Source organism: Symphalangus syndactylus, chromosome 4 (genome assembly GCF_028878055.3).
Source record: "Symphalangus syndactylus isolate Jambi chromosome 4, NHGRI_mSymSyn1-v2.1_pri, whole genome shotgun sequence".
NCBI classification, from domain to species: Eukaryota; Metazoa; Chordata; class Mammalia; order Primates; family Hylobatidae; genus Symphalangus; species Symphalangus syndactylus.
The window spans coordinates 101,630,057-101,653,234 of NC_072426.2; the positions used below are offsets into that span (position 1 = coordinate 101,630,057).

The 23,178-nt window shown below is 34.9% G+C and overlaps 2 protein-coding genes across 4 annotated transcripts in view; both read left to right on the plus strand.

Moving 5' to 3' along the window:
- The window catches only part of HSPA4L (heat shock protein family A (Hsp70) member 4 like), a 52,912-nt gene that overhangs the window by 24,719 nt on the left and 5,015 nt on the right, over positions 1–23,178 (plus strand). For all 3 annotated transcript variants that reach the window (XM_055275874.2, XM_055275873.2, XM_055275875.2), the window contains 7 exons: positions 2,183–2,316; positions 5,612–5,811; positions 12,164–12,262; positions 14,271–14,408; positions 16,603–16,728; positions 17,349–17,456; positions 21,172–21,291. In XM_055275874.2, the coding sequence (XP_055131849.1) occupies positions 2,183–2,316; positions 5,612–5,811; positions 12,164–12,262; positions 14,271–14,408; positions 16,603–16,728; positions 17,349–17,456; positions 21,172–21,291 (925 nt within the window). The remainder of the gene's footprint in view (positions 1–2,182; positions 2,317–5,611; positions 5,812–12,163; positions 12,263–14,270; positions 14,409–16,602; positions 16,729–17,348; positions 17,457–21,171; positions 21,292–23,178) is intronic.
- On the plus strand, positions 2,490–4,263 carry LOC129480390 (SOSS complex subunit C). Its single transcript, XM_055274083.2, has 2 exons — positions 2,490–2,531; positions 3,391–4,263. The coding sequence occupies exons 1-2, from the start codon at positions 2,490–2,492 to the stop codon at positions 3,700–3,702; spliced, it is 354 nt and encodes a 117-aa protein (XP_055130058.1). The 3' UTR covers positions 3,703–4,263.

Here is a 23,178-nt window from a genome sequence, read left to right on the forward strand (position 1 = left end):
TCGTAAATCTTTGACCAGTTAAACCTACTTTTCTAAATTAGAGAAATTTACGCTTCTTAAAATTCTGCCAAATACTTTTAAATAACGTATTAGGTAAAAGAGAATATAAAAATGATATATCACTATAAATCATAATTGGGCATATTTTTAAATTTGTTTTTTATAAAAGTAAAACAAGGCTCATTTTCAAATAAATCACAGTATAGAAGTATAAAAAAGACCTGCATTTGTCGTATTCTCTCTTAGCCCATTTTACAGACATAAACATTTTTAAAAGCTAGTTTATCTGTCCAGTCATTTTCTTTGACTATCCATAAATAAATAAAATCATACACTTTTTAGGTACATATAGAATTATCTATAAATCTCTAGTGCAACTTAGCTTTTTTAATTATATTGTATTTTATTTTTCCATGTCAACAGACAGTAACTGTTTTTTTCAATAGTTGTATGTGCCATAATAAATTAAACCAATACAGTATTAAGTCATATTTTTGCTATTTTAAACAGTGCTAGTAAGAACATCCTTGTGCATATACCCTTGTTCAGTTGTGCTTGGTATATCTGTAAGATAGCAGTGTATGAATGGAATTGTTTAGCCAAAGAATATGCACATTATTTTGAGTAATATTTGCAAATTATTCACTAAAAGGATACCTGTTTATATTCTTATTAACTTTCATGAGATTGCGTGTTTTAGCTCATTTTCTCCTATACTTTTAATTGAATATGCCGATATTTTTAAAAAAAGCACTTTGTTATTAAATTAATGTTTCCCTCTGTCATAAGCTACAATATTTTCATGCTTGCATTAACATTTACATTTTTTTCCATGAACTGCCCAGGATTTAGGTAGCCTGCTTCCCTACCAGAATCAAAATTTATATTTCAAATATTTTACTTGCCTGCTTTTCAGAAGTATAGCTTGTACAATGAATAATGGTGTGTTTACATTTTGAAGTTATTTTTTAAATTTTGTTCTGTGTTCTATACATAAGTACCCCCAAGAAAATAAGATTTTTGTATACATTTCAAAAATACGGATTTTCAGCCTTATCTGAATGTCTCGCAAAGGATTTTAATGGCATGTGTTAATGTCATTTTTTTTTCTTTTTAAATATTTTTTCACCTGTCTGCCCCAGATAATGTCAATTTTGAGGCAAGAATCATTATTCTATAAAATTTAATTTCAGTTTCAAGGTATAAGTGAACCAAAAAAAAAATTGTAAGAAAACATATGGGGAGCTAAATTGAAAAGTAAATATAGCCTAATGACTACAAAAAGAAAGTAGAAGGTATTGGTAGTTTCTTGAAAACTAGGATGGAGTTAAGAGGTTTGTGGATTCAAGATTTTAAAATCTTCCATACTTATAGTAATAGGATGATAATATAGTATTAAACATTGGTTTCTGGGCCACTATAACAAATAGTCATAAACTGTTTCTGTTAAACAATTTAAGGAATAGGAATTGCTATGTAGGTTTTAAAAACTCCCTGTATTGGAGGGGTAAAATACTGCAAAGGACATTGTTATATCAACTGAAAAAAAGATGGAAATATGAATAGTAAAGCATCAGAGAATATTCCTATTAGGATGCACACTGACATTTTTAGGGGTAAAGCACCATGATGTATGTATAACCCTCAGTTGGTTCAGGAAAAATATACACAGAAAGTGTGTGCACTCAGATGATGAAACAAATGGAGTAAAGTAGCAAATCTAGGTAAAAGATACACAAGTGTTCCTTGTCCTATTTGTAATTTTGCACCTTTTTGTAGGTTTAAAATTATTTGCAAACAGAAGTTTCTATTAAAGGCAGCCAGAATTAAAAGGGTAATAAGTGGCAAGTATTTTAGAAGTTAATGGGTAGGACTTGGCCCTCAGATGTGAGGGAAAAAAACCCTACACATTGGCCTTAAAATATACATATTCTCAGGTAATTTTTCTCTTTTTAATAGTATACAGTTGTCTGTTATTATGATAGACATTATGAAAACTTTGAGCCATAAATCTGTTGCAATGCATGTTTAGAGCAAAATCAATAATTGTTTTTTCTTTTTATTTGTGCAGAGATTTTTACAGTTGCTGCTAATGAATTAAGAATGAAATGGATTCAGTAAATAGGTTCATAGGCAACTTTCTATTTGTTTCTAAGTGAGTGACTTTCCCTCTCCATTTTAGGGAATGTGAAGTTTTCTGTAAGAACCATCCTGCCCCATTCTCAAAAGTCATTACTTTCCACAAGAAGGAACCATTTGAACTAGAAGCATTTTATACTAATTTACATGAAGTGCCTTATCCTGATGCAAGAATTGGTAAGATAAAAAAAAAAAAGTTTTCCATAACATTTTGGCCTTTTATAAATAATGTGTTATTTTAGAATCAAGGAAACAAATAGACATTTCAGCTAAGCCAGTATGGGACTTTTAAAGAAAGATATTTATACTCTTTTAAAATGTGCATTTGTAATGCTCAGTTTATTTCTATAATGGCAGCAGGATTTACTGCAGTCGGCCCTCAGTATTCACGAGTTTGGCATCTGTACATTCAGCCAATATTAGGAAAAAACAAGTGTCTGTACTGAACATGTCTAGACTTTTTTTTCTTGTCATTATTCAACTACATATAACAACTACTGACATACCATTTATTTTGTAGTAGGTATCATAATTAATCTAGAGATGATACAGACTTAAGAGTATTTGGGAGGTATGTAGGTTATACACAAAATACTATGTCATTTTTTTAATAAGGGACTTGACTACCAGAGGATTGCTTGAGCCCAGGAGTTGAAGACTAGCCCGGGCAGTATAGTGAGACCCTGTTTCACTCCCATGCAAAACAATGTATACAAGGTTCTTGCATCCTCAGAGAGACCTGGGACCAATCCTCAGTGGATACTGAGGGGACAGCTATATTTCTAATTCATTTTTACTTCTATATTTAAAATGCTGTGCAAAAATTAGCTGGGTATGGTGGCACACACCTGTAATCTCAGCTACTCAGGAGGCTGAGGCAGGAGAATTGCTTGAACCCAGGAGGCAGAGGCTGCAGTGAGCTGAGATTGCGCCACTGCACTCCAGCCTGGGCGACACAGCGAGGTTCCCTCTATCAAAATAAAATGCTCTGTAACTGTCCTGAAAGGTTTGTGTGATAATTATTTTTTACTGAAAAACTTAACTTTAATCGGTAGATTGAAATTGTGCTGCCAGACTGATTGTATATTCTGATTTTAAACTTAATGTTTACTGGCAACAACTAGAATGACTATTACTGGATTAATATGAAAGTGAGGGCGATTGGAAAGTGAGGCAGTCCCGGCGTTCTTGCGTCCCAGGTGATTGTGAAGTGCTCACCAGTTGCCACTGGACATAATTGAAACAAAATAGGAAAATTGGAACAAACTCTTCAGGACAAGGTTTTCAAAACAAGTTGCAATCTTGGCAGAACTGGACAAAGAGAAAAGAAAACTACTTGCGCAGAACCAATCTTCAACAAATCATCCTGGAGCTAGCATTGCACTCTCGAGACCCTGTCTTAATAAGGACTTTCGGGATCACACTGAGCAGCAGTATATTGCAGCCCAGCAGAAGGCAGCTTTGCAGCATGCTCATGCACGTTCATTTGGATACTTCATAACTCAAGACTCTGCATTTGGGAACCTGATTCTTCCTGTTTTACCTTGCCTTGACCCAGAATGAAGAAAATATTTGCGATGGAAAAGTGACTTTATAATCCCAAATGCCAAAGCTACTATCATTCAGTGCTAGATGAACTCTGACTTTCAGAATTTTGGTGAACTTTGATATTTTTTGTTTGTTAAAGGAATGTGTAAGTGAAAGCAGAAAGAAGGGTAACCAGGATGATGAGAGCTGTGGAGGCTGTATCGTCCAAGGAATTGATTATGTACCGTGACTGTAACTTTTTTGTAATGCTGTTTAACACTAATCAGACTCTGAACTGGATGGTCACAAAAACATTCCCCAGCCCCTAGCAAATTTGACTGAATGTATCATGTCCACAGTAGATTTCCAAGAATCATTTATAGTACTTAACTTTAAAGAAACAAGAGTACTTTTAAAAAATGAACCAATAAGCTTAAATCTGTTACATCCATATTTGCTGTTTATATGATTGGTGTTAGTGTACCTTTTGAGTTTACAGTCAACATGTATCATCCTAAAATATTCTTTCTGAACTCGTAACTACTTCCCTCTTTCTCACTTTAAAACAAACCCCAAGAATAAATTGCTAACCAGTCTTAACCATCTTCTATAAACATATTCCCTTATAAATGATGTGACGCAATGCAATTAAAAATAATAGAAAAAAAAGGAAAGTGAGAATAGGAGATTGTAATATCCATTTTAACTGAGTGAACTTTTCAGAAGATATAAAATGAAATTATAACATTTAAAAGGATTTTCAAATTTTAAATTTTTTTCTATGTACTGCTTTATAGACTAAGAAGGGGACAGCACAAATATTATAAATATTTCAAGGATATTATATAAAGCAGTAAAATTATTGAACATTATATTAGTTTGCTAGGGCTGCTATAACAAAGTACCATAAGCTAAGTGGCTTAAACAGTAGAAATTTGTTGTCTCAGTTCTGGAGGTGAGAAGTTCGAAGTCAAGGTATCTCCAAATACAGTCACGTCTGAGCATGGTGGCTCATGCCTGTAATCCTAGCACTTTGGGAGGCTGAGGCAGGAGGATTGCTTGAGCCCAGGAGTTCAAGACCAGCCTGGGCAACATAGTGAGACCTAATCTGTACTAAAAATCAGAAAAATTAGCTAGACATGGTAGCGTGCACCTGTAGTCCCCGCTACTTGAAGGCTGAGGTGGGAGGATTGCTTGAGCCTGGGAGTTTGAGGCTGCAGTGACCTATGATCATGCCACTGCAGTACAGCCTGGGTGACAGAGTGAAACTGTGTCTCAAAACAAAACACACATAGTCATGTTCTGAGGTACTAAGCACAGTGTGGGAGCAGGTGGGGGGCAAAATTTAACCCATAGAAAAGTCATCCAAGTCTTTTACTACCTGATTTTACTGCCTAATATTCTCTCTTCTATAGATAATATATATTTGAGATTTCTTAAGAGAAAAACATCAGTAGATTTCTTAAAGCATTGATAATGATCTCTGCAGGTATTTTGCTATAGGAAAAATAAAAATTGGAATTGCTTTATTTATGAATTACCAAGATGGTTATGATTTGTAAAGCTTATATCAAAAAAAATCTATTTTGTTTTCAAATTCAGAAAGTGAATTTGGTTATCTTGGTTTTAGAATAGCAGTATTATAACTTACTGCCTTTGAATCAAATTGTCCATAGTTAAATTCCCAGTGCTTTTGTTTTTTTTTCCTAGCATTGATGATTTTGGGCAGGTTACTTAAGCTTCCTGAGACTTAATAACAGGTTTGTTATGGTTTATAAAAGATAATCTGGGGGAAGTACCTGCCCCATAGTGATCAATCAGGATATGATCATAATTATTGCCAAGATGATTATTTGCCAACATCTTAAAGATAGCCAAATTATTCAGTGAATTGAATAAGTTAATCTGAGGCTCACATACTGATTGGAGTTCTTTTTTCCTTAAGGGAGCTTCACTATTCAGAATGTTTTTCCACAGTCTGATGGTGATAGTTCCAAAGTGAAGGTTAAAGTTCGTGTTAACATCCATGGAATCTTCAGTGTGGCTAGCGCATCAGTAATTGAGAAGCAAAATTTGGAAGGAGATCACAGTGATGCTCCAATGGAGACAGAAACTTCATTTAAAAATGAAAACAAAGATAATATGGTATGTAGAAATTCTTTCTCAATGTTCTTGTAATAGATAGTGTATACAGTATATCTTAATCATAACTGGGACTTTAATAGTTGAATACATTACTCTCTGAGGTTTTGCTTTGATTTTCTGCTATGGGAATCTGTGTAAAGTCTTTTGATAAAAGCATTAAGGAATAATGCTATATACTATTTTCAATGCTTTACATCTTTCATGTTGTAATATACTTTTTAAGAGTTTGGTGCATCTTTCATAGCATTACATGGAGCAGGTGAACCTGGAGTTCTTTCCTAAGTTAACTTCCATTAAAACATGTATTTTATTATGGCTAGATTTTTAGCTTACAGATAAAACCACTTCAGAATGATAAATTTTGAACTATACAGTCTTTTTAGATTGAAAATACATGCTTAATAAAGAATTTTTCAGGATTTATTTGGGGGACATCTGAGACAGTTAAGCAGAGGAATGTGCTGTACATTCAGTAATGTTAAAGTACAGATTTTTGGCCGGTGGCTCACGCCTGTAATCCCAGCACTTTGGGAGGCCGAGGCAGGTGGATCACGAGGTCAGGAGATCGAGACCATCCTGGCTAACACAGTGAAACCCTGTCTCCACTAAAAATACAAAAAATTAGCCGGGCGCGGTGGCAAGCGCTTGTAGTCCCAGCTACTCGGGAGGCTGAGGCAGGAGAATGGCGTGAACCCCTGAGGCGGCGTTTGCAATGAGCCGAGATCACACCACTGCACTCCAGCCTGGGTGATAGAGCGAGACTCCATCTCAAAAAAAAACAAAAAACAAAAAAAAAAAACAGATTTTTTAACTTTTTCTTTATTAAAGAGTTATTTGACACTGAATTTACTGTGGAGATACTATAGATGAAGGAATTTTAGGAGAACTTTATTTAATTACACAACATTTTCATCTTTTTATGTGCGCTCCTCATGAATTATTTTTGTGCATTATTTTTAATGGCATTTCTTAGATTTTTTTTCTAATTACAATTGGAAGTCTGCCCTAGATTTTCTTTTATTCTATTTTAAGACAGTTTCTCCCTTTTTTAAGGTTGCTTTTTATTTTTATTAGTAATTACTATGCATATCTTTCTTCCAAATTGATCAGAATTCAACCACTAGCCTTTAAGGACCATGGCTTTTTCTTTCAATCTTTCCATGTATCATTTTGTAATCGCTTTCTTATTGGAATTGAGGAAGAGGAAATGTCTTTATCTGTGTTAGTGAAGATACAGTTTTTCATAAATTAACATAATAATTGGTCAAAAGTTAATATTTCAAATTATAATCCACAATAACTTAGATATGTAAATTTAATCCATTAAGATTTATTTTTACTGAAATTGAAAGTGCTTTGTATGCCTTCTAAGACCAGGTGTTTATAATCATTTATCTTTTTTTTTTTTTTTTTTTTTTGAGACAGTCTCGCTCTGTCGCCCAGGCTGGAGTGCAGTGGCGCAATCTTGGCCCACTACAACCTCTGCCTCCTGGGTTCAAGCGATTCTCCTGCCTCAGACTCCCAAGTAGCTGGGACTACAGGCATGTGCCACCATGCCCAGCTAATTTTTTTTGTATTTTTAGTGGAGACGGGATTTCACTGTATTAGCCGGGATGGTCTTGATCTCCTGACCTCCTGATCCGCCCACCTCGGCCTCCCAAAGTGCTGGGATTACAGGTGTGAGCCACTGTGCCCAGCTCATTTATCTTTAAGTATTTCTGCTGAGACCTTTAATTTTCTTTATATAATACTAATGAATCCTGGGAACTGAAAATACAACAAGAATAGTATGGTACCCATCTTGTACTTCCCCTGGCAGTTCTTATTTGCTGCTTCTGTTTGTCTGTGAGCTGGAAATTCAGTTAACCAAGCTTTAAAGGATGATTTCTGTATGTGAACTAAGTGGGTTCACCTGTGAATAAAGTGCATCGATTTATGACACCTGCTTTCGTTACTCAGAGACTTACCTGCTTATGATAGTTTTTGGCTTGCTAGAACATTTGCAGGCAGTTGAGGTTCCCATACAAGGAATTTCTAGATAGGTGGTGTGTTCCTTAATATTTCTTTTACAATGTATGTAATCAAAAGAAAAAAGGTAGCTAACGTTATGATCATATACTTGGCATTGTTGGTGAGCACATTCATGTATGTATCGTCTCTTTTTTTTTTTTTTTTTGAGCCACCATGCGCAGCCTAAATCTTTTAAATCCCTACTACAGCTAATATAATAAATATTGAATACATTGTAGTTTATTTCCTTTTCCTTGCTAATAAAAGCGATGATGCTGAATACACTGTGTTGAAAATATTCTGTGCACTTTTTACTTTTTTTTTTTTTTTTTTTTGAGACAGAGTCTCACTCTGTCGCCCAGGCTAGAGTTCAGTGGCACAATCTTGGCTCGTTGCAACCTCCACCTCCCGGGTTCAAGCAGTTCTCCTGCCTCAGCCTTCTAGTAGCTGGGATTACAGGCACACGCCACCACGCCTGGCTAATTTTTGTATTTTTAGAAGAGATGGGATTTCACCATGTTGGTCAGGCTGGTCTCAAACTCCTGACCTTGTGATCTGCCAGCCTCTACCTCCCAAAGTGCTGGGATTACAGGCGTGAGCCACCGTGCCTGGCCTGTGCACTTTCTTAATGGTTCTCTCTAAGATTTTTCTCTTTAATTCTGTATTTGGAAGTTTAAAGACTTAAATACCATTATAAAGTAGTCTCCCCTTCCCCTCAAAAAAGTGAACCAATTCAAGACTCTGGAAGCTAATTGTTTAAATTTCAAGGGGTGGGGAATAATAAGATAATAAGTTCTTCTTTTTACTCTATCCTAGCCGATGGTATTGCTGGCTCCAAGGTAGATAAAGAGGCCCAGACATAAACCAGTGAACATCAGCAGGAGCCTTTTTTTTTCTATGAGGGTCAGTTTATGAAAGCCTATTTTATATGTGTTATTTTCTAATTCTAAATTAAAATAGCATTAATTTTCCTGAAAAATCACAATAGAGCTTGCTGACTTCAATATAATGATATGTGAGAAAATTGACACCTCTCTTGTAGGTATAATTTAATACAGGGGCATATTAAGAAATTACCACATCAAGCCCTGAGTACTTATTAAGAAATTACCACATCAGGCTCCGGGTGCTTACTAAGAAATTACCATATCAAGCCCCGGGTACTTTGATTTGTGCCTATAGTTACAGCTACTCAGGACGCTGGGGCCGGAGTTTGAGTCCAGCTTGGACAACATAGTCCTCAAAAAAAAGAAAAATTATCACATCTTAAACTATATCACAAAACCCAGGGATCAAAGAAACTATATGCTATACATCTTACTAATGTACCACAGTTTATTTCCCAATTGTTGACCATTCTTCTATTTATTTTTTAATTCAAAATATTTGATTATGTGTAGCCAGGACTCTTCTATGCACTAGGGATACAGTGATTAAACAAGACTGAAAAGGTTACCACCCATCTGTAACTTACAGTCTAGTGGGAGAGGACAGGCATGAAGCAAAAAGATAGCATATAAATATAAAGGAAGTTAATGGGGATGCGTAGTGGGAATTATGTGATAGTGATGAGGAAACCACTTAGGAAGGAACAGGTAAGCTAGTCTGAAAGATGCAAAAGGCAGCTTTCAAAAGGAGTAGGTAGGTAGTTGTCCAGGCAGAGTGAATAACAAATAGAAAGGCACTGAGACAGGAAGGCCTTCTTTTTTGTTGTTGTAACAAATAGAAGAGTGATTGGTGTATAGGATATAGGTGTGGAGAATGGGGGATTAGCAGGAAAAAAATGAAATTGAGAGGGTAAATCAAGCGACAAATCGGGTAAAACCTTACAGTTCATGATAGTATCTAGATTTGTTTCTTAAGTGCTTTATGTTTATTTAGCAAATAGCTGTGAGTACCTAAAATGTGTGCTTGGCCATAGCAGCAAACAGAAAGATGGTTTCAACTCCCATGGAGTTTAAAATCTATCAGGGAAGTCAGAGTCTAGAGGCACTTCCATTAATTATCCCACTATTGATAATATTTCTATAAACATTTTAAAATCATTTTAAAGAATTAACAGTTTATTACCATTTCATATCCATTTTAAGATGTGTAATTTTCTGCTTTTAAATATATCTTAGTGAGTCTTGCAAATGATAACATCTTATATTTGCTGTTGATCATTGCAATAGTCATGAGATACTTCTCATCACCTGTGCATCTGTGAACTCGGTTGTAATTCCTAGTGGCATGACTAGGTAGTTGGCAACCTCTTGACATTTTAGTGAACAAACCATTTAAGGAGCATTCAGGCCGGGCGTGGTGGCTCACGCCTGTAATCCCAGCACTTTGAGAGGCCAAGGCAGGCGGATCACAAGGTCAGGAGATTGAGACCATCCTGGTTAACACAGTGAAACCCCGTCTCTACTAAAAATACAAAAAATTAGCCGGGCGTGGTGGCGGGCGCCTGTAGTCCCAGCTACTCTGGAGGTTGAGGCAGGAGAATGGCGTGAACCCGGGAGGCGGAGCTTGCAGTGAGCCGAGATTGCGCCACTGCACTCCAGCCTGGGCGACAGAGCGAGACTCCGTCTCAAAAAAAAAAAAAAGGAGCATTCAAGGAAGGAATATGAGTCCTGGTTGTTTGAAAACAGGTTGTGATAAAGATACAGTCATAAGTCTTGTAGAATAGGTGTTAGTGGCTTATAAGAAAACACTAGAGGCTATATTAGAGCAACTTTTAAACAAATGCTGGGTCATTTATACTCCTGATGACATATAGAGTGATATTGTATAGAAATATGCATTAACAACTGGATTAAGGGATTCAGAAGAGTTGGATTCTGAATGTGAAGAAATTTTAGAAATAACTACTTAATCTGGTTTATTTTCCTTTTCTCTATGAAAGATATAAACAATAGAAGAGCTCTTTCAATAAATATAAAAATTATAAGTGATAAGGCATTGTGACCATTTAGCATTTTTTTCTGAGTAATACAAAAATTAGAGTTAATAACTCAACACTTTATCACTTTTTTCACCTATCTTACCTATCAGCAGGGTTGGGGAGGTTGTAAGGTAGGGCAGGGGAGTTGAAATATCAAAAATAATTGTTTTGTTTTTTTTATTTGAGAAGGAGTCTTGCTCTGTCATCCAGTTTGGAGTGCAGTGGCACGATCTCAGCTCACTGCAACCTCCGCCTCCTGGGTTCAAGCAGTTCTCCGGCCTCAGCCTCCTGAGTAGCTAGGATTACAGGCGTGCGCCACCACGCCTGGCTAATTTTTGTATTTTTAGTAGAGACAGGGTTTCACCATGTTGGTCAGGCTGGTCTCGAACTCCTGACCTCGTGATCTGCCTGCCTCGGCCTCCCAAAGAATAATTGACCTTTTAACTACAAAAAAAAAATTAGCTCCTCTTTTGCAGAAATAAGCTTTTATTCAAGATAGCTTTCTGGGTATTACAGATTTGCTTAATTCTAGATGTAGTTGAAGAACTAACTTATGCTGATTCCTACATTTCAAGCTTTCTTCAGGAGGATGGTGACAGATAGGATTAAGAGGGTGACCAAAAAAATCTATTATATATATGGGATTATTTGCCAAGTGGAGAGTTCATTTTGGAGATTTTATTGGTAGAAAGTTTGGTTTTTAGACATAAAAAAAAATCTTAAAAGTATACCTTTTAATAATTTAGAAACACCCACTCTCAGTTTTGATTAATTTGATTAATTTCGATTAATTCATATCAAAACTCAAAGTGGGTATTTCTAATTGTTTTACATTTTACAATTTAAAGATATTGTATTTGTGTAATTCATAGATTTTGTATCTTTTTCATTTTCTCGTGTTATTTATAAACATTTTTCATATCAAGTTGAATGTTCTCCTTTTTATTTATTTTTATTATACTTTAAGTTCTGGGATATATGTGCAGAACATGCAAGTTTGTTACATAGGTATACACGTGCCATGGTGGTTTGCTGCACCCATCAACCCATCATCCACATTAGGTATTTCTCCTAATGCTATCCCTCCCCTAGCTCCCCACCCTTGAATGTTCTCTTTTTTTGTAAGCTTTTGTGAATCTTGATTTGTAAATTTGGCTTGAGAACAATTTTCCACGTATTTTGCAATTACTTAGCCATAGATAAACAAGATTTATCCCATAGCATCAAATAGATCTTTTCACTTTACTTACCTGTTAATCTGTTTATTTGTAGCAATTCTCATTTGAAAAATGAGCTTCTACTTAACTGTTTCTACATTTTACATTCAAAACAGGCTTGAACTCTAAGATGCAGTTTACATTTTTAAAACGAAAAAAAGACACTGCATATATTATCAATTATGTATTTTCCTTCTAGGATAAAATGCAGGTTGACCAAGAAGAAGGAGGGCATCAAAAATGTCATGCTGAACACACCCCAGAAGAGGAAATTGATCATACAGGAGCCAAAACAAAGGTTTGGTTTACTTTTTCTGTAGTTGTGTCTTTTTGAAATTGATATTTTGAATTATTGTATTTTATAATGCTTTTAATGCACTTGATATTTTTGATATTAGAATTGTGAGAAAGTATAGAAAGCTGATAGCCAGAATAAATATACTTTAATGATTTATTAAGAGTTGTGTTTTTTAAAAATGAACCCTAACAACATCAGCAAAATTACCTTTTTTGGTAGGAAAAAAGATACATTTTTCATTAACTTTTTTTTTCATCTCATGAGAACACACGGACACATAGAGGGGAACAACAAACATTGACGCTTACTGGAGGGTGGAGGGTGGAGGGTGGAAGGGAGGGAGAGGATCCCTCCCCTTAATGGGTACTAGGCTTAATAACCTGGGTGATGAAATAATCTGTACAACAAACCCCTGTGACATGAGTTTACCTATATAACCTGCACATGTGCCCTTGAACTTAAAAGTTAAAAAAAAAAAAAAAAGGAAATTTTATCAAGAACCCAACAATAAAATTGCCTGAATTCTTTACCTTATTTCCTTAATTCATTGTTTCTCATGCTTCACCAATAACTGCATTGTATTTCTAAAGTATGAATACATAAGTTAAAATTTTAAGTGAAAAAAATCATTTCAGAAAAATATGAGATGGAACAAGCTATATGAGGAAAACTGACATTAGCTGTACTCTATATCTCAGAATTAACCACTCTAAGTATTTTGTTGCATATCATAAAATATTTTTCCATGTGTAAAAATTAATACTTTCAAAAATAAAATGTTAAAGGATAAATGATTTATTGAGAGTAATTATTTTTCTAAGATAGTGATTGCCAATAAGACAGAAGGGAGAGGCCCTGCCCCAGTCACCCAGATGAATGTGGTTATAACTCTTAAAGCTATCATCTTCAACAGATCTTTCTAACCTGCATAGAATTTAATCTATGCAAGTTAGCCAAATAGATTCATTTCTCAGAGATTATAAAGATTTAGTTTTAAATCTTAGATTCTAAAGTTATTTAAAACCTGGAAACTTTTTTTCTAACATTTTTCAAACTTTTAATTGTTGAACAGCTTTATTGAGATATAGTTTACATATCATTCAAATCATCCAATTAGTTGTACAGTTTTTAGTATATTCAGTTGTGCAACCATCATCACAATTTTAGAACATTTTCATCATCCCAAAGAGAAGCCTTGTATCTATTAGCAGTGACTTCCCATTTCCCTTCAACCTTCTCCCTGCCAGCCACAGGGAATAGGCATTAGATTTGCCTATTGTGAACATTTCATATATGTACAGTTATACAGTATGTACTTATTTGTGACTGGCTTCTTTCACCAAACATGTTTTCAAGGTTCGTCCAGGTTGTAGAGTATATCAGTATTCCCTTTTATGGCCGAATAATATGGCATTGTATGAATACATACCACATTTTATCCATCTATCAGTTGATAAACATTTGGGTTATTTTCACTTTTTTACTATTATGAATAATGCTGTTATGAACAATCATGTACACGTTTTGCGGGGGTGTATATTTTCATTTTTCTTGGGCATATACCTAGGAATGGAATTGCCGGGTCATAATTGTTTAACATATTTGTTAACATTGTTTTGTTAACATTGTCATCTTTAACATTTTGAGGAACTTCCCAACTGTTTTCCAGAATGGCTGCAACATTTTACAATCCTGCAAACAATGTATGAGGGGTTGCAGTTTCCCCACATCCTCACTAACACTTATTATTTTACATATTTTTATTATAGCCACTGTAATGGGTGAGAAGTAGCTACTCGTTTTAGTTTTGCTTTGCATTTCCAACCCAATATTTTTAATATAGAAACTAGGATTTAACATACACAGACTACAAAATAACATCAGTCTTAAGGTAGTACTTTAAAATAAATATAACACATCGTAATCGTTTTGATTTTACTTTGTTTTAACTCTTAAATCTGTTTTTAAGCTAATTTTAGAAATTTATACTTCTCTTTCGGATTTGCAGTCAGCTGTCTCAGACAAACAAGACCGATTAAATCAGACACTTAAAAAAGGAAAAGTCAAAAGTATTGATCTACCGATCCAGAGTAGCCTATGTAGACAACTGGGCCAAGATCTTCTCAACAGCTACATTGAAAATGAGGTATGTAAATCTGAGTTGATGCTGAAATAGGTGGTAGTTTATTCTGAAATTTTGTAGAAGTCAATGATTATCTCCAAAATTTAGGGCACTAGTTTATAACTCCTAAGGAATTATATTAAGTAGATTACTAAACTGCTTTATTTTTTTACAAAATACTGAGCTGTATTAATGCCATATATACTGTGTAGCTATCATCTTAGTTGTGTGAAAAACATGTATTGCCTCCTCTATAGGGAAAGACTTTTCTGAAGTTGATTCTTCCTTTTATTCTGTCTTTAACAACGACACCCAGCAGACAACATATGGGGAAATATTAGCTGCTCGCCTCTTCTCCTGTGTTGTCCTTAAAGATTATATCTCTGTTCAAAATGTTTTCTGACATCCGTTAAATATTTTTTTAAAATCTTTGTCATTCTTGACATTTTCTTACATGTTCTTTTCTATTTACATGTTTAAGTTACAGTCTCTAGAGGAAACAAGTTTTGTTTCTTTACCAGTATCTGTATAAGAAGTAATTTATATTTTATAAGTTTACATTTAAGTGGTAGTTCCTAATTTTTACAAGCTCAGCTGGCATTAAAAGGTCAGTCTTCTGACTTTACAATGCTTGCTTTTGTAGTACCTACCTATATCATCTATTCGTTAATTGTTAAAGGCTACATTTTATGTGAAGCAAGCATTCCTGGAGATCCTGAATAATTTGGAATTTGTGTGTCTTGAGAAAAATTTTCCCAAAGGAATGAATTGTAGGGAAGCACAGTTATGGCAAATTTTATATATAGAATGAGATTTTCTTAACTTTTGAATGTCTCATTATTTACAATTCACAAATGTGAATGCATTGTAGTTTATAAAGGGATTCTTAGGTTTATGTGTGTTTTTATTAAAGTGAAAATTTTGCTCAAGTATTATAATCTTCAGGTTATTTCTTTGCTTTTGTTCATCATAAACTAACATCTGTAAATAATTTTTATTTTTACCCTCAAACCTATGAAGTGTAGGTTCTGTTAGAGAACTACATTTTACAGGTGAGGAAACTGAGACACAAGTAGACTAAATTACCCAGGATCAGAGAATACCCTTTGGATTTGGATCCAGGTGATTGTTCTCCAAAGCTCAGTATCACAACCACTATACCATATCCACCCCCGCAAGGCTTTTATTCATTACCAGTTATGTGTCAAACATGGAACTAAATATTTTACATGAATTCTCTCAACCTTATTAGCAGCCATATGAGTTAGATGGAATTATGCTCTCTGTTTTAGGATAAGAAAACTTATGTTTAGATGATTTTCCTATCTCAAGATAGTAAATAGGGAACCTAGGATTTTAACCTGAGTATGTAGAATGACATAGGCTATGTTTTCTTTTGTTTTTTAACAGCTTTATTGAGATAAATTTATATATCATAATTAACCCATTTAAAGTATCCAGTGGTTTTTGGTATACTACATTAATTTTTTTACATGAAATTTGCTATTATAACCATTTTTAAGTGTATAATTCAATGGCTTTAATTACATTCACCATACTGTGCATCCATCACCACTGTCTATTTTCAAAACAATTCTATCACCCCAAACATAAACTCTATAATAACTTATTTTCCTCCCTTCTCCCAGTTCCCTACTTTCTGTCTTTGTGAATTGCCTAGTTATCAATAGATAAGAATCATGTTAAGTGGGATTATACAATGCTTGTCCTTTTGTGTCTGGCTTATTTTACTTGGCATAACGACTTCAAGATTCCTTGTTTCAGCACATATCATAACTTCATTTCTTCTTAAATTGAAATAAAATACTACATTGTGTTTATATACTTTTTTTATTTGTTCATCTATTAGTGCACATTTGAGTTTCTACTTTTTGGCTATTGTGAATAATGCTGCAGTGAACACTGACATACAAGTATCTGTTCAAGTCTCTGCTTTCAATTTTTTTGTGGGTGTTATCTAGGAGTGAAATTGAAATTCTGTGCTTAGCATTTTGAGGGACAGCCAAAACGTTTTCCATAGTGGCTGCAGCATTTTACATTCCTCTCAGCAGTGTACAAGAGTTTCACTTTCTCCACATCCTCATGAATACCTATTTTTTTTATTGTAATCATCCTAGTGAGTGTGAAGTGGTGTCTCATGGTTTTGATTTCTATTTCCCTATTTCTTATGGCAACTAATCTGAAGCTTTTTGAATAGGGGAAGATGATTATGCAAGATAAGTTAGAGAAAGAAAGAAATGATGCTAAGAATGCCGTTGAAGAATATGTATATGATTTTAGAGACAGGCTGGGCACTGTCTATGAAAAATTCATCACTCCAGAAGTAAGTCTAAATTCCGTAATTTTTTTGTGAGGACTATTTAAAGGTTTACTCGAGAATGCTAGTACAAATTACATAAATAAATGTACCAAATGTTGTTATTGTTGCCAATCTTGAGCCCATATGGGGAAGGTTCTTAGTTATTTTTACAAGTTGCAGAAGTATGGTGAAAAACATATTTTTGAATAAGAAGTTAGAAAATTTTGAAATTTAATATTTTATACTTGAAAAACATTCTGTCCTTCCATGATTTTTAATTTTTATTTATTTATTTATTTGAGACAGCATCTAGCTCTGTTGCCCAGGCTAGAGTGCAGTGGCACGATTTCAGCTCACTGCAACCTGTACTTTCTGGGCTCAAGCAGTCCTCTCACCTCACCCTCATAAGTAGATGGGAATACAGGCACATGCCAGCACGCCTGGCTAATTTTTTAATTTGTTGTAGAAATATGATTTTGCCATATTGCCCAGGCTGGTCTCTTAATTCTGGGCTCAAGCGATCCTCCCACCTTGGCCTTTCCAAGTGTTGGGATTACAGGCATAAGGCACTGCACTGGGCCCAATGATGACTTTTATTTCTAAGGAAAGTATTTTTAATTAGTGTCTCTCAAATATATTACTAGGACTTGAGTAAACTGTCTGCAGTATTGGAAGACACAGAAAATTGGCTTTATGAAGACGGAGAGGACCAACCTAAACAAGTTTATGTGGATAAGCTTCAAGAACTAAAGGTACATTTTTTTAAAGTCCATGTTAGTATAAATCAGTAACTTTTTCTAAAAATTAGGGTGTAAGAGCACAGTGTATGGTCCATTAATTTTTAATTTTTTAATTGAGAGGAAAATTTGTATATATTTATGGTGTATGACATGTTTTGATTATGCACACATTGTGGAATGACTAAGTCAAACTAACAAATGCATTACCTCACATACATTTCTTTCTTTGGGAGGCAGAACACTTAAAATCTATTCTCTCAAGCAATTTTCAAATATACAGTATATTGTTAAGTATATATGGTAACTGTGGTTACCATGATGTACAATAGATCTCTTTGACTTACTCCTCTTGTCTAATTCAAATGTTGTGTCCTTTGACCAATAGCTCTCCATCATACCATCCCCTGATAACCACCAATTCTACTATCTGCTTCTAAGAGTTTACCTTTTTTAGATTCAACCTTTGAGATCATGCAGTATTTGTCTTTTTGTGCCTGGCTTATTTCACTTAGCATAATGTCCTCCAGGTTCATCTAAATTGTCTCAAATGACAGGATTTACTTCTTTTTAAGGCTGAATAGTATTTGGTTGTATATGCATGCCACATTTTCTTTATCCATCATTTCATTAATGGACACTTAGATTGATTCTGTATTTTGGCTATTGTGAATAATGCTGCAGTGAACATGGAGTGTAGATATCTCTTTGGCATACTGATTTTATTTTCTTTGGATATATAGACAGTAGTGAGATTGCTGGATCTGTATGTTTTTAGTAAGTATGTGAAAAATTACTAAATCAGAAATGTATAAGAGGAAATGTTCTAATTTTAAAAGCATTTTGAGAAGCGAGCAATGCTATATAATTGAAATCAGATATTGTATAGTCATAATGTCGAAATATAAATATTTATAGATGATCAGAGTGTTACTTTTGCACAAGCTATATATTACTGGCATGTCTTTAAGAAGTGATAAGTATATCTTCTTGACAATTAAAGGAGTCACCCTCTTCTCCTGCTCCTCTGACTCTTAACTGTCTGATGTTAGGGAGTAATACCACACTGGCCTGTTGTATTTTCAGTGTAGCTCATTGGGATACCTGACCAGCCAAGGACTTATAGTATCACTGCTCTTGAATTTTAACATCCTTTCACAAATAAGGAGACTTGGCCACAAAATCTCCTTTTTTAGGTCAGTAGTGTTATTTTAGGGAAAGATCTTCCATACTTGCTACCAAATCTGGAAAAAATACCTTAAAAGATTAAAAGTTTATATTGGGCCGGGCGCAGTGGCTCACGCGTGTAATCCCAGCACTTTGGGAGGCCGAGGCGGGCAGATCATGAAGTCAGGAGATCGAGACCATCCTAGCTAACATGGTGAAACCCTGTCTCTACTAAAGAAAAAATACAAAAATTAGTCGAGTGTGGTGGCGGGCACCTGTAGTCCCAGCTACTCTGGAGGCTGAGGCAGGAGAATGGCGTGAACCCGGGAGATGGAGCTTGCAGTGAGTCGAGACTGTGCCACTGCACTCCAGCCTGGGTGACAGAGCGAGACTCCATCTCAAAAAAAAAAAAAAAAAAAAAAAAGTTTATATTGGAAGGATGAAGGAAATTTTCAGTCATTCCTTCTTAGTATGGATCATAGCAGTTCTTTAATGTGCATATGAATTACCTGGGTGCTTATTGAAATGGAAATTTTGATTCAGTAGATACAAGGTGGGCCCACTTTTAACAAACTTCCAAGTGATGCTGATGCTGCGGGTCCCTGAACCATTCTTTGAGTAGCAAGGGATACATAGATGCTAAATGATGACATTAACAAGGATTTTTAGAATATGGGAAAAGATAGCCCTTTACAACTCAGGACAGGCATGAGGTGGGGGAAGGTGTGCAAAAGAAGTTACACAACTTAAAAGTAAAAGAAGTTAATACTGTGCAAAAAATTACCTTCATGCCAACAAATTACTTCCAAAGGAAATAATTAGAAAACCTAAGTTTATGATAGCAAAACTAGGCTTTACCATGTCTTCTTGGTGGTTTTTAATCCCTGTCTCCCTAAAAGAAACACAAGCCAGCCAGGTGAAGTAGCTCATACCTGTAATCCCAGTGGCCCAAAGGGGCCAAGGCAGGTGTATCACCTGAGGTCAGGAGTTCCAGACCAGCCTGGCTAACGTGGTGAAATCCCATTACTACTAAAATTACAAAAAATTGGCCTGGCATGGTGGCACGCACCTGTAATCTCAGCTACTCAGGAGGCTGAGGCAGGACAATCGCTTGAACCCAGGAGGCGGAGGTTGCAGTGAGTTGAGATCGCGTCATTGCACTCCAGCTTGGGCAACAAGAGCGAAACTCCATCTCAAAGAAAAAAGAAGAAAAAAGAAACACAAGCCAAGCAGCTGAGGCCAGTAGAAATAACTGGAAATCCTAGCAGTTCCTATTATGGATTCTTCTGCTTCAAATATATAAGTAGCCATAGAAATGAATGTTACAGAAGTTTTCACAAGTTTTACTTTTTCTGTTTTTAAGATGGCATTTAAAAATTTAAAATGGTGGCTAGGAGCAGTGAATCACACCTGTAATGTTGGCACTTTGAGAGGCCAAGGCAGGAGAATCACTTGAAGCCAGGAGTTCAAGACCAACCTTGAGCAACAAAGCAAGACTCTACAAAAAATAAATTAGCCAGGCACAGTGGTATGTGCCTGTAGTTCCAGGTTGGGAGGCTGAGGCAGGACGATCACTTGAGCCCAGGAGTTTGAGGCTGCAGTAAGCTGTCGCCATTGCACTCCAGCCTAGGTGACAGAGCAAGACCCTGTCCCAATGGAAAAAAAAAAAATGCAGTACTTGCTTCCCTTTCAAAAACATGTAAACTATAAAAAGTATGATGTGAATAGACCAAATGTAGTAATGGTATCCTGGAACAGATGATAATGAACTTTGAATAAAGACTGTAGTTCAGTTAATAGTAATGCTCCAGTGGTAGTTTCTTAGTTTTGACAAACGTACCCTAAGATGCTAACATTAGAGAAAAGCATAGAGAAGCGTCTGGTGCTTGCTCTCTGTATAATTTCCTTTTAATTTTTCTGTAAATCTAAAATTGTTCTAAAATAAGCCGATTTTTATTTAAATATATAAAGAATTCAAAAGAAAATATTTTATCCTTCTAATGTGCTCCCCTTCGCAAAACTACAGAGTCTGTTTTAACATTTAGAAACTCCTTAATCCAAGACATGTAGGGGAAAAACCTACATATACTACAGTACACATTTTACTGATCAAATGTGTAAATTTTAGTTGATAATAATTATCAGTCCCAGTAATTATGTTGTACATAGAGGGTTATATTATGATTTTGAGTATTTGATACCAAGTTTCAAATCTACAAATTCTGCATGCAGTATAGTTTTTACGGTTTTCTTATTTTAATAGTTCTATAAAGTTTTAACACCCAGCTTTTAAGGAATTAAAGTTTTGATTGAGACATCGGATTTGAGAAGCTAAGAAGTAATCTTAATGAGTGAGAAAAAGATAAGGTGTGAGGAAGGCATCCTTGTGTAGGATTGAAGAAGCAGCTACTGTAACTTGCTTCCATACAGAAAAATAAGGGATATATTTTTATCTGCCCATCTTTTCTTCCTATTTATCATCCTATAAGGGCCCTATAAAAGTTTTCTGTTAAAACTCAAATAATAACAATTTTTCTTCTTTAAAAATTTCTTATGTTAACAGAAATATGGCCAGCCTATTCAAATGAAGTACATGGAGCATGAAGAGAGACCAAAAGCCTTAAATGACTTGGGAAAAAAGATCCAACTTGTCATGAAAGTGATAGAAGCTTATAGAAACAAGGTACTGAATTCATAAAGCCAATTGGTGACGATGGCATGTGCATGGTACATAGAATGGGGCAAATCTAAAAGTTCTCAGCTACAAAGCTATAGCAGTTGTAGCTATCAAATCCCAGAGACTTTGTGTACCAAACTTAAAACTTTTTTTTTTATTGGAGAATTTCACTTAAGGATTCTGATACATTTGAAATACAGTAAAGGTATGTAGCTTTCATCTTTTAGAATTTCCTGAAACTACATTATAAAATAACCCAGTGACCAAATCCATTGTTTTCTTCTTAGAGATTTCATTTTTATGTTTTTCATGTAGCGAAAAAGAGGACCTCTTTGACTTTTTTTTAATTATGGGCCTCTTTGACACCGGACTCTGCTAGCCTTTATTTTGTTTCTTGGCTTAATTTTCTTTTAGTTGCTTTTTGTCCTCCAGTCCATTAGTCATCCATAATCTCCTGTACGCTTTATTTTTTATGTACATATTCAAATCTATATAACCGTAATCTTTCCACTGTCTTTAAGCCTCTAATACGTAGCTACACAGATGATACTTCCATTTAGATATAACCATAAAATTTGAGAAAATTAAGCTTATTGTTTTGTTTCCTCTAAATCAGTAGTTATCAGACTTTTTTTAAGACAAACAATATTTTAGGCTTTGTAGTTTTTACTGTGTCTATACAGCTATTCTTATCTGCCATTGTAGCACAAAAGTACCATAGACAATATGCAAACTAATGGACGTGGCTGTGTTCCCAAAAACTTTATTTAAAAAATCATAAGCAGTGGCTGGATTTAGCCGATGGGACAAGTTTTTTAATCCATACTCTAAGTAAATATTCTCTGTAATCCCTAGTTTTTGTCATTGATGTTAAACATGTATTAGTAGGAAGAAGAGACCAGCACCAGAAATATTCAAGCATGTCAAAATAGCTTACATTTATTGTGCACGTCATGAATTTTAAGTACTTTATGTGGATTATCTCACCAGGATATATCCTATACAAAGTTAATGCTATTATCTTTATTTTACAACTAAGAAAACAGAAATATTTAAGCAACTTATTGAGGTTTACCCAAGTAGTTAATGATGGGATCAACATTCAAACCTAACCAGTCTGACATCAATATACAAATTCTCAGCAACTATACTGCTTTCCACTACACAAAATGGAAAAGAGTTACTTATTTTAGAAATAAGAGGTTTTTTAGTTTTGTGAAACAAAAACTGCAGTCCAGCAAACCTAAAGGAAAAATTCAGATATTGATTGTAAATATGCCTGCTAATATCAGTGTTCAAATTGTTCTTATAGGCACAGATAGAATGTAAGGATAATGAAAAAGTAAGAAGGAAGAAACAACCCAATGAAAACACCAAGAATATTTTAAATCTGGTATAATTACTAGTGTCACAGTGCTCCCCAGGCTTTAGCTATCTTCTTCAATATGCAGATTTAAGATATTATCCCACACAAGGCAATTCACTTTTGCTCGAATATTTGAGTTTTTATTATGTGCTAGGCTATTTTCTAGATGACTGAACTATATTGTCAAACAAAACATTGAACTTGTTTTTAATATGCTTCAGGAGTGAAAGGTGGACAATAAATTACTGTAAGTTATGTCAGATAGTAATAAAAAGCTGCAGAAAAAGTAAAGGACTGCCAGGGTTGGAAGAGGTTTGTCAGAAGGGTATACTGATAAGGTGATATACATGTTAGAGAAATGAAGAAGTGAAAACTCAAAGATGTGTGATAACGGGAAGAGAAATGCTCTAGACAAATAGCAGTTGCAAAACACCAAGGGGAGAACATGTTAGAGGAACAGCAAGGTCAGTGTGGTTGAAAATAGGGGTAAGTGTAGCAGTTGCCAGATCATAAATGGGTCTAGTTGG

Coding starts and splice junctions, on each gene's coding strand:
- LOC129480390 (XM_055274083.2), top strand. CDS start 2,490: ATGGCAGCAGGATTTACTGCAGTCGGCCCTCAGTATTCACGA. Junction 2,532..3,390: donor TCGGCCCTCAGTATTCACGA/GTTTGGCATCTG, acceptor GAAACAAAATAG/GAAAATTGGAACAAACTCTT.